Genomic DNA, 12853 nt, shown 5'->3' with positions numbered 1-12853 from the left:
GGCAGAGCAGGCTGCACTCATGGCACGGGCTGCTGCACTACAGGAAAAGCATGACTTGGAGGAGCAAGCGGAACAATTAAGAAGGAAAAAGGAGCAACTTGAACTTGAAACTGAAATAGCTGCAACTACAGCAAAGTTGGCAGTGCTGAATACCTCACGTCATGGCAGCATTGTGTCAAAACCACGTTCGGATGGAATGAGCTCCTATATGAAAATAAAAACAGCTCTCAACCCAGATGCTAAAAAATACATCCCACCGGAAAAGGACTCAACTCAGCAGAAATATGCATTGTCATACAACACTCAACAATCAAATATGGAGAAAACAATGGAACTGGACAAGGAAAATACATCTGCAATTCAGACAAACTCAAATAAGTGGCAAACAACTGGACAAACACGATCACATCAATCAAATGTAAATACTGGTGGTCAACATACAACACAGCCACAAGGAAATACTGGAGGTCAAGAAACACAACAGTCTCAAGGCAGTGCTCAGCATGCAGTACATTCTCAAAGCAATCAAGTACCAGGAGATATCTTCAGTCTGTTACAAAAACAAAATGAAGTAACAGAACTTCTTGTAAAGACACAGCACTCTCAATTTTTACCACACAGAGAAATACCTGTTTTTGACGGAGATCCGCTACATTTCAGAACATTCATAAGAGCTTTTGAACATTGTGTGGAAGCTAAAACAAACAACAAAGGAGATTGTTTGTATTACCTGGAACAATTCACCAGGGGGCAGCCTAAAACTGTTGTGCGAAGCTGCCAACATCTGGATCCAGAAACAGGTTATGCTGTGGCAAAATACCTTCTCAGAAAACATTTTGGAAATGAACTAATGGTCACAGCTGCCTATGTGGACAAAATTATTGGATGGCCTTCTGTTAAGGCAGAAGATGTCAAAGGACTGCAGGCATATGCGTTGTGTTTACAGGAGTGTTGCAATGCTATGGAGGAATTGCAATATTTGGATGAACTCAATATGCCAGCCAACATGAAAACAATAACTCAGAAACTTCCTTACAAGCTCAGAGAGAAATGGAGAGCGGCAGCATGTGAAATCACTGAAAACCAAGGTCGCAGATCTGGCTTTAAGGATATTGTCAAGTTCATTGAGTACCAAGTCAAAATAATTTCTGATCCGATTTTTGGTGACATCCAAGACACTCAAATTGGTGTAACTAAAGGAAGCAACAAAGTAAAGTTGCCACAAAAGCCACAGTTCAAAAGAAACAGCTTTGCAACTGCGGTCTTTATGTCTAATGAACCAACTGTGAATGTAACCAAGAAAAGCGTTCAGACTCAAACACAAAATATCTCGCCTACAACATCAAACGCCGTTTCCTGTTTGTATTGTACACATGGACATGTATTGGAGAATTGCCAACAATTGAAAAGGAAAATGCATCGGGAGAAACTGGACTTTCTAAAGGAGAAAGGAGTTTGCTTTGGTTGCTTACGCATAGGGCACATGAGCAAGGAATGTAATAAACGCTTATCTTGCAGAGTTTGTAACCAAAGGCATCCCAGCATTCTACACATTGAGAAAAGGCAAACAAACAAAGGTGAAGATCAACCAAAGGAACTGTCGGTGAGTGGCACAGCTGTCTCTACATGTGGTCATACAGGGGCCGGGGGCAGTAACGGCATCCTTTCAATCCTACCTGTCAATATTAAGTGTACAAAGGGAAACAAAGTCATTCAAACTTACGCGTTTCTCGATCCAGGGAGTACGGACACTTTCTGTTCAGAAAGTCTAATGGAAAGACTCAACATTAAAGGAAAAAGAACAAAGATCAATTTACGTACAATGGGTCACAATACAACTGTTCTAAGTTGCATCGTCAAAGGCTTGGAAATTTCTGAATTTGCCGACAAGCACTTTTATGAACTTCCTAGTATGTTTACACAAAAGGAAATGCCAGTGTCTACAAGTAACATCATCACTGAAGAAGAGTTGTGTAATTGGTCTTACCTGAACGATGTACATGTTCCCCGTATTAACGCTGATGTCGATTTGTTGATTGGCACAAACGCCTCAAAGTTAATGGAACCGTGGGAAGTTATCAACAGTCGAGGAGAGGGACCATATGCCGTAAGAACTCTACTCGGCTGGGTGATTAATGGACCTCTACATGGAAACAGTGCAACACAGTGCAAGAATGGCTACACTGCTGTTCATGTTAATAGGATTGGTGTTGACAAATTGGAAGAACTGTTGATAAGTCAATACAACCATGATTTCAGTGAGCAATTCTCTAATGACAAAGAGGAAATGTCAGTAGAGGAAAATAAATTCATGGACATAATGGAAAGTTCAGTAGAACTTGAAGACGGCCATTACAAAATGAAGCTGCCTTTCAAGACACCCCAAGTAAACATGCCAAACAACTTTTCTGTTGCTAAACAGCGTGTCAATGCACTGAAAAGGAGATTTGTGAAGGATGAAGCTTTTCACAAAGAATATTCAAACTTCCTTACTGATGTCATTGACAAAGGTTACGCTGAAAAGGTGCCAGAGCATCAGTTGGAGCGCTCTGATGGCAACATCTGGTATCTCCCTCACCATGGAGTATACCATCCACAGAAAAGAAGCCTGCGTGTTGTGTTTGACTGTGGGGCAGAATTCAAAGGTGTGTCGCTGAACACACAGCTGCTTCAAGGACCAAACCTGACAAGCTCTTTGTTAGGAGTTTTGACACGGTTCAGGCAGGAACCCGTGGCAATCATGGCTGATGTGCAATCAATGTTTCATCAAGTCAACGTTGCAGAAGAACACTTGGATTTTTTGAGATTTCTATGGTGGCCAGAAGGAAACATGGAGCAGGAATTGGTACAGTACCGGATGACTGTCCATTTACTTGGAGCGGTATCCTCTCCTAGTTGTGCATGTTATGCCTTAAGGAAAACTGCTGACGATAATAAAAACAGTTTCCCAGCAGAAGTAACTGACACAGTCACAAGAAATTTTTATGTGGATGATCTGTTGAAGAGTTTGCCTTCTGAAGAAGATGCTACTCTCATGGTCAAGAACCTCACAGCTATCTGTAAGACAGGAGGTTTCAATCTTACAAAATGGATCAGCAACAGTCGCGAAGTGCTCTTGGTGATTCCAGAAGAACATCGATCCAAGAACTTCAAAGAGTTGGATCTGGATAGAGACAAGCTGCCAGTTGAACGGGCTCTTGGTCTACAATGGTGCATTGAAACGGACACCTTCAAGTTCAAATTCAACATCCGAGATAAACCACACACAAGGCGTGGACTGTTATCTATGATCTGTTCAGTCTATGATCCTTTGGGTTTCTTAGCACCTTTCACAATGCCAGCTAAGATGATTTTGCAAGATCTGTGTCGGTTGAAGTACGGTTGGGATGACCCAATACCCCAATCCTTTCAACAGAAATGGAACAAGTGGTTGGAAGATCTTGAAGGAGTGGGAAGTTTTGTGGCGAATAGATGTTTCAAGCCTAAAGACTTTGGACAAATAACTTCTGCTCAACTACATCATTTCTCTGATGCCAGTGAGAATGCATATGGCACTGTTACGTACCTCAGGTTGAAAAATAACCAGAACAGAGTACATGTTGCTTTCACACTTGGCAAATCCAGGGTTTCTCCTCTAAAGCAAGTGACTATTCCTCGATTGGAATTGACCGCTGCTGTTCTCGCTGTTAAAGTGGACAACATGCTACGAACAGAGCTACAGCTTCCGTTGGAGACATCACAATTCTGGACCGATAGTACAGCAGTACTTAAATACATCAAAAACGAGGACAAAAGGTTCCAGACATTTGTTGCGAACAGAATATCAAACATTAGAGAAGCCACAGACGTTTCACAATGGAGATACATTCCTACAGCACAAAACCCAGCAGACGACGCTTCAAGAGGACTGAAAATTGAACACTTGGTTCAACGAAGATGGATTGAAAGTCCCAGGTTTCTATGGAAACCAGAAAACGAGTGGCCAGCGCACATTCTGGATTCAGACATTGCTGGTGATGACCCAGAAGTGAAAAGGAACCTCATGGTGAATGCAGTTGTCACTGAAGAAGTTTCAAGTGCCACGCATAAACTGATCAATTACTTTTCCGGCTGGAAAAGGTTGAAAGTTGCTGTAGGATGGATTCTCAAATTGAAAATGATTTTGTTGGCTTTAAGTAGGAAAAGGAAAGAGCTAATGGCTGAAAATACCAGTGGTGATGGACGTCAATTGACTGATCAATGGCCGGTCAATTTGAAGATGCAGAAGTTCAAAGCCACTTTTGGAGAACAGAGGTTGTCTGTAGATGACCTTCATGAAGCAGAGACCTCCATTGTTCGATTCAGCCAATGGGAAAGATTCCACACTGAGATTGTTGCACTTTCATCTGCAAAATCTAAAGTGAGAAGGGAGAGCACCATCTATAAACTGGACCCAACTTATGAAGATGGTCTTTTGAGAGTTGGAGGACGGCTAAATAAATCTTCCATGCCTGAAGATGCAAAACACCCGCTCATTTTAGCCAAGGACCAACACGTCTCCACTCTTATACTCCGTCATATTCATGAGCAGCTGGGCCATGGTGGTCGAAATCACATACTCTCCAATCTAAGGAAAAGATATTGGATCACAAGTGCTAATTCAGCAGCAAGAAAGGTAATAGCAAAATGTTACATCTGCAGACGTTGCAGAGGAAAAGTGGGTGAGCAAAGAATGTCGGATCTACCCACAGAAAGAATTGTTCCTGATCTCCCACCATTCACGAATGTTGGTGTGGATTATTTTGGACCAATTGATGTGAAGAGAGGTCGTAACACGATAAAGCGCTATGGAGTACTTTTCACATGCATGGCAAGTAGAGCAATCCATTTAGAAGTTGCTTACTCGCTTGATACAGACTCATGCATCAATGCATTGAGAAGATTCATCTGCCGAAGAGGACAAGTCTCTACAATGCGATCAGACAATGGAACCAACTTCGTAGGAGCTGAAAGAGAACTCCGAGAAGCTTTAGCTTCATTGAATCACAACAAAATACAAAAAACAATGGCACAGGAAGGAATCAAATGGAAGTTCAACCCTCCTGCTGCATCCCATCATGGTGGCGTGTGGGAACGCATCATACGTATGGTCAGGAAGATCCTAAACACTGTTCTTCGCCAACAATGTATGGACGATGAAGGATTTCATACAGTGTTATGTGAAGTGGAGACCATACTAAATGATCGTCCGATTACAAGGTTATCTGAAGATCCTAATGACCTTGAGCCATTAACGCCAAATCACATCCTTTTGATGAAAGGAAAGCCAGTTTTGGCACCTGGACTTTTCGAAAAAGGGGATCTGTACATAAAAAGGAGATGGAGACAGACTCAGTATTTAGCTGATCTCTTCTGGAAGAGATGGGCGCAAGAATACTTACCGTTGCTACAAGAAAGACAAAGATGGAATGAAGAAAGAAGATGTTTCTTACCTGGAGATGTTGTCATCATTGTTGATCCAACAGCACCTCGTGGATCCTGGATACTTGGAAGGATACTTCAGACGTTTCCTGATAAGCAAGGACTGGTACGTTCTGTTCGTCTCCAAACCAAGACCAGCATAATTGAAAGACCAGTGACAAAGATTTGTCTTCTTTGTGAAGCATCTGAAGAATAACAATGGAACTCATCCATGTCTCTAAGCCAAAGAAACACTGTTTATGGATTATAAGAAGTTCACATAAAATGGACTATTTAAAACAGATTTTTGTTTGTTTGTTTCTAATATAATGGCTCCTTCTATAATTTATTAAGAATTGGTTTGTCTTCTGCCAGCACCAATTAGGGGCCGGTGTGTAAGAGCCATTTTTTGCTGTTCTTTTATTTTGGGTTTCCTCCCACCACTTGGGGGAGCAGTGCCGCTGTCAATTTGGGCAAAGCAGCCAAGGTGATATAATCAACCCATTACCTGGTACAGCTGTTGCTATTTTGGGAGAAGCAAACAAGTTTTTGACCGTGCGTCTATGATCGAATGAATTAACCTGCATTTTATGTTTGTCTATGATTGGACTTAGACTTATCACAAAGGAATTGCTATACGTTTTGTTTGTTATTGGAACATACGGACTGTGAGTAAATAAATCACTTTGTTTTGAAACATTGGACATTTCCTCATTTTTGCACGCGTCTAACATAGCCTACTTTATAGCAACCGTAGTGACCCTTTTTTTGGATAGGCAAAGGGGGCTCTACAGTACTCATATTAACCACCGAAGTAGAAATGATTTATTTTTTGCTGCATGACTGCAGAAACCACAAACTTTTTCCCCCAAAGCTTGCATTTTTTTAATGCACAAGCTGCTGAGCTCCCCACATACAGATTGTCAGACATCCAGTGCTGCCTGCTGCTGCGAGGAGACTCAGTTCATCCGCTTAAACCCAGCTGGACTCTAAATGAGGGCTTACTCACCACAGGCAGCGCCAATTTGGAGATGCCAAACGGATAACTGGGATAAGCCGATGTACTCGTGTTTATTGATAGTTCGGGCCTTCTTACCGATGACAGCTGCTTTATGGACGGGCCTTCTTACCGATGACAGCTGCTTTATGGACGGGCCTTCTTACCGATGACAGCTGCTTTATGGACGGGCCTTCTTACCAATGACAGCTGCTTTATGGACGGGCCTTAACGATGACAGCTGCTTTATGGACGGGCCTTCTTAACGATGACAGCTGCTTTATGGACGGGCCTTCTTACCAATGACAGCTGCTTTATGGACGGGCCTTCTTACCGATGACAGCTGCTTTATGGACGGGCCTTCTTACCGATGACAGCTGCTTTATGGACGGGCCTTCTTACCAATGACAGCTGCTTTACGGACGGGCCTTCTTACCGATGACAGCTGCTTTATGGACGGGCCTTCTTACCAATGACAGCTGCTTTATGGACGGGCCTTCTTACCGATGACAGCTGCTTTATGGACGGGCCTTCTTACCGATGACAGCTGCTTTATGGACGGGCCTTCTTACCGATGACAGCTGCTTTATGGACGGGCCTTCTTACCGATGACAGCTGCTTTATGGACGGGCCTTCTTACCGATGGCAGCTGCTTTATGGACGGGCCTTCTTACCGATGACAGCTGCTTTATGGACGGGCCTTCTTACCAATGACAGCTGCTTTATGGACGGGCCTTCTTACCAATGACAGCTGCTTTATGGACGGGCCTTCTTACCAATGACAGCTGCCTTATGGACGGGCCTGGCGCGGCTGGTGTCCCAGCGCGCGCCGCTCGGCACGCTCCACTTGCCCACGGCTCGCTGGGCGAAGAAGCAGTACTGCAGCGCGCGCGCCTGCCCGGAGGTGAAGAGGGTGGTCATCAGCTCGCTCTCTCGCTCCATGCCCTGTGCGTAGGGCAGCGTGGCGGCGGCCCGGACCGCCTGCACGCACGCCACCGGTGCCGTGGCCCCGTGGGCGCCCCCCCGCCGCACCTTCCGCATGGCGCCCTCAAACAGAGCCTCCAAGTCGGGAGACGACGGGCACGGCCTGGCGCTCAGACGACGAGCATCCACAGAGTGTCCTGAAACAAGACAATCAATCAATCAATCAATCATTTTAATACATGTCCCAGAAGGGCACTTTGGTTTACATCAGGCAGTAGTGGTTATTAAAACATTATTACTAGTTTGAAAGTAATAAAGGCACACTTCAATATTACAATACATATACATTTGTTGTACATACAATAGTACATACAATATGACTCCAGGAAAAGAGGCATTTTTTTTTTACTTGTCACGTATAGTTTATGTCAAAACTACAATTTAGAGTGAAACTTTACGCTGTGGAGTTTCTGTACACGCATGCCAGGATATATATACTTTTTTAACAGAAGAGTCTGCTTTCCACTTTTCAGCAGCAGCAATCCATTTTATCAATTTTTTAGATAGCACTCAGTAAAGTCTGGGCATAATTGGTTTTTCAGGCACACTCATCCACTCAACCACTATACCCCAGTATCTTTCTCAGCACGCAGTGATTTGACAGACCATTTCCAAGATAATCAAAGTCTTTCTACACTTGCGCACTGTCATAGTTCACCCAATCAGGGCACCCAGTCTATCAGTCTGACGACTAATAACACTGAGACAGACGGCCGATATTTCGGGGTTTTTGTTGAGCGGATACGTCCGCGCCAAGACTTCCTCTTCCGTGCGCTGCGGTCACTGTTTACAACCCGACTGACACAAGATCGGACTTGGAGCTGATCGATTGCAGGTGTTTTAGGTCCAGACGGCATTTTGGGCTCGGCTAATAATAATAATAATAATAATAATAATAATAATAATAATAAATGTAAGGGATAATGTATATTGAGGCGGTGATTACCGGGGAAATAATGACCGACAGGTGATAATTGAGCCCGACGCGCAGCGGAGGGCTTAATGATTCACCTGAAGGTCATTATTTCCCAGTAATCACCGCCTCAATATACATTATCCCGCTTCGAACACGGCCTACAACTAAATCATTCAATAATCTGACAAAAATAATTATTCAAATAGTTTTTTTAATAGCGTTTTCAACGACAAAGCGGTTTCATTCGTAATTGGCACACAAGACACCACAGCTGCAACTGGTTGGCCTAATTAGTAGTGTCTGCAGACAAAAGGCTCTTATCAACTGATTAATCCAGGTGTGGCAGAGCAGCGGTCGGTTGTCGAGAAATAATGACCGGTGAATCTTGTTGATTGACCAATCAGAATCGAGTATTCAAGAGAGCCGTGTTCTAAAGCTGCATATGAGACGTCGTCAGACTGTAAACAAGCGGGAGTCACGTCCGCTCAACACCGAAGACCCCGAAATACCGGCCGTCTGTCCCAGAGTCTTATTAGCCGTCAGACTGATAAGACTCAGATTGTAGTTCACCTTGAATAACGCCGATCTGAACCAAAGTGAAGAGCAGCAGTTTGGTTTTGGACAAACCAGTTGGTAGATGTGTCACCATGACAGAAAGGGGGAATTTGAAACCTACAGTATCATGTGTTGCCCAGGCACGTGAGTGATGGTACAGGACTTGAGACATTTTCCAGGTGAAAATACACGAAGATATTTAAAAATGAGAGCCTGCAAACGCCTCTTCCACAAATTAACTGTCTGTTAAGCTTCAGAACAATGAGAGTGATGAGGGCTCTGCTGAAGCCTTCGCTAAAAGCATCTTAATTCCCTTTCCTGTCTCCTCTGACATGATTACACCAGACACCAGTCACATGACATGATTACACCAGACACCAGTCACATGACATGATTACACCAGACACCAGTCACATGACATGATTACACCAGACACCAGTCACATGACATGATTACACCAGACACCAGTCACATCCCTGCACAGCTCCATTGAATTACACTCAGCCATGGGTTTGAGCCAGAATGTGGGTCAGCATGGCGACGCTTAAAGGGACAGCAGCAGCATCTGATCTATGCTCACCACTTAATCCAAATCTGATCTATGCTCACCACTTAATCCAAATCTGATCTATGCTCACCACTTAATCCAAATCTGATCTATGCTCACCACTTAGTCCAAATCTGATCTATGCTCACCACTTAATCCAAATCTGATCTATGCTCACTAGGGATGTTCATTTTGAAAAATGTCCAAAATCGAGGAAAATTAACGATCAATTATCGATTATCGATCATATTAATAATAATATATTATATATATTTTTTTTTACAAAATGAATGCCTATGGCAGAAAATACGAAAGACAACGTGTTCTCCTCAATGAACTCTTTATTTCAATGCGTCGTTTTGTTGGCACAAAGGCCCGTGCCCAGCCAGAAAACTAGAGACTATATGAAGCTCCACCTCACGTTAGTCGGCTGTGCAATTGAGTGGGGCGAGGAGGAACGAATTCCACCCAAACCTAGTCCGCAAAAAAAAAAAAAAAAAAAATTATAATAACAATAATCGATAAGAATTCCACATGATCGATTCCATTCCTTAACGATCAATTATCGATTTTCGATAACTGATGAACATCCCTAATGCTCACCACTTAATCCAAATCTGGTCTATGCTCACCACTTTTCACAATTTGGTCTAATGCCATTAAATGGGCATCAGTACATCAGAGAGAAAACAGTGTGACACATTTCAGGGCAATTAAATGCCAATTACAAATATATTGTGTTTCTGTCCATGCTCAGATGTCAGAGGGATGCTGTGTTTCTGTCCATGCTCAGATGTCAGAGGGATGCTGTATGTATGACACTGCAGGGTGATTCCCAATGTACTTTAGGGGCAGCATGATTGCAGCAGTTAATCTGTAAATGGTTGAGTCGTGCCAATAAAGGATTTGCTGTGCGGCAAGTGGGAAGGCCAGTTGTCCTGACAGATGTAGCAGGCAGATGTTGCAACCATCGGGGTAAAACGTTAATCTCTTAGACAGGAAGAGAGTCGAGTCTGTAGCCGCTTTCACACACCGGCCCTGAAAGCGATAGATGTTTACGGAATATGTGATCCGCTGCCTCCCATGTGAAAGTGGTGAAAGCGGGGTGGTGAATAATTGTGTTACGCCTTTCGTTCCGCCAGTGGAGGTAGTCAAAGCGCCGTATCATCTCCAGCTCCTCTGCTGCTGACTCACTGTTAGCCTCAGCTACATCTCCTCAAATCTCCAGCTCCTCTGCTGCTGACTCACTGTAAGCCTCAGCTACAGTACATCTCCTCAAATCTCCAGCTCCTCTGCTGCTGACTCACTGTAAAGCTCAGCTTTTCTAACAACACGCACGTTCTTCTCGCACTCAAAAAATGAACTTGGCAGCGCTGTATGGCGAAAATCCTATGTGAAGAACATCTAATAGTCATCGTGCAGTCGTCTTTGGGGTACGGTGGCACAGTCGGTAGCGCTGTCGCCTCACAGCTAGAAGGTCCTGAGTTCGATTCTCACCTGGGACGCTGTGGGCGCTGGAGTTGTGACCCCCCCCACATATCTTCAGTGCCTACTGCCCAGGTGGGCTATCTCGTCGAAAGGGCCTTTCTGTGTGGAGTTTGCATGTTCTCCCCGTGCTCCCCAGGGGGTTCCTCCGTACGTAACCCCCCACTAAAAACATGCAGAAGATCAGATCGTCATCGTCATCCGACCAGTGACGACAACATCTGAAGTTGGTCCCCGGGCGCTGTACGAGAAAGCGACCACTGCTCCTGGCCTGCCCCCCGGAGGAAAGGACATGCCTGGATGGGTCAAATGCAGAGGACAAATTTCACCGGCCACCGTCAGCATGAGTGTATGTTTGTGGCCGCATGCATGTGTTGAAGTGTTCGTGTGACAATAAAAGACGGGCTTGTCCGTCTGAAATCGTGTTTTTGGATTCTAAGTGTGTCTTGTAGCCGTTCTCTCTACCAACTTATTTTTGGATCAGTGACATTTTATACGAACGTGGTTAGATTGTGCCTTTAAGGCAAAAGGCACAATGCCTGAAATGCCTCAACAGAAGCATTTCACAAAGTAACAGGGTTCACTAACTCAAATGCCTTCTTAGCTATGGCCTGTTACTGTCTGTGTCAAATGAGTGGTCACAAAACCAAGAATCCAGTACAGGAACGCAAAGAACATATCCTGTTCATTCCATGCCGAGGACTCAAAGACTTTCGCTCTGCTCAGGCAAGGCTCAAGCAAAATAAATCCAACGCTCCCTTGATGTATTCTTGCAACGTTAGCCCACACACCAGAGAGGGTGCTGTGTGCATCAGTTCACCACCAGAGGGGATACAAAAATAAGCTTGTTGTTTTGAACAATAGCTTCCTCCTCTGCACAACAAGGGTCGTGGAAACAGAATGTGAAGAATTAAAAGCAAGTCAGAAAAGGTTAACTTAAGTGATGTAAAATAATTAAACTAAAAGTTATTGAGTCTGAGGTTCGGCTTACAGGAATATATTTTAATATGATTTAAGGTCTAGGGGGGTCTGATGGTTAAATGTTTCACATCACTAAGCTTATTTGTTTTCCTGGGAGTACAATAAATCCAACTTCAACATTTTTCTTTCTCTTATCACTATGTACAGTAGATCATCTGAATGTTATCTTTTACACAGACTGCAGTGTTTCCCCTACGTTTGTAGAAGACTTAGGTGCACATATTTGGTGGGGGGTTTGGGGGTCCTCCCTCATATATATATATATATATATATATATATCAATCACACACACACACACACACACACACACACACACACACATATACTGTACATATATGTACACACACACACACACACACACACACACACACATATACATATATGCATGCACACTCCAGATGTGCGTACAGTTTTTTTGAAAAGCTAGAGCAGATAATAAACAACACCCAAGAAGCTTAACAAAACTTGCTAAAGAGGTCCACTGGGGATCAAGTACAACCATTAGATGCGGGAAAAGTCATTTAGTTAGTTTTGATGCTCTCCACATTTATTTGACATTCCTTCGGATTAGGTGGTGCCCAAAATGGCTTGGCTGCTGCGCCCTAAGCCTTATAAAGGGTAGGGAAAGCCCTGGACTGAGATACCATTCCTGTTCAACTGCTTGGACATGGCATACTTTAGTCTACATGTCAAACTCAAAACCTGGGGGCCAAATCCGGCCCTGCACCTCTTTTCTTTGCTAGCTCTCGGGGGGAGAGCTAGCAAAGAATACAATTCGCGCAAAATACAATTCTGATTCCAACGAGTTCTAATAGTTGCAGGCAACTAGTTTTCTGTTTGCTATTATTTTTCCTATAATTCTGCTTTCAGATCAGAGCTGGTTATTAATTACTAATGTCTTACTAAAAACCAATAATAATCTAATCAGAGACAGTTATGTAATGATAAG

At 43.6% G+C, this 12853-nt stretch overlaps 1 protein-coding gene across 4 annotated transcripts in view; it reads right to left on the bottom strand.

Annotated features, from left to right (window-relative positions):
* ehhadh (enoyl-CoA, hydratase/3-hydroxyacyl CoA dehydrogenase) overlaps window positions 1-12853 on the bottom strand; it is a 31582-nt gene that overhangs the window by 4068 nt on the left and 14661 nt on the right. For all 4 annotated transcript variants that reach the window (XM_083641718.1, XM_083641720.1, XM_083641719.1 and 1 more), the window contains one exon: window positions 7213-7557. In XM_083641718.1, the coding sequence (XP_083497844.1) occupies window positions 7213-7557 (345 nt within the window). The remainder of the gene's footprint in view (window positions 1-7212; window positions 7558-12853) is intronic.

The sequence above is a fragment of the Poromitra crassiceps genome, assembly GCF_964638095.1.
Source record: "Poromitra crassiceps genome assembly, chromosome: 8".
In the NCBI taxonomy this organism is placed as follows: domain Eukaryota; kingdom Metazoa; phylum Chordata; class Actinopteri; order Beryciformes; family Melamphaidae; genus Poromitra; species Poromitra crassiceps.
Note: the sequence above shows the minus strand (reverse complement) of the source record. Positions and strands in the feature narration are given on the sequence as shown.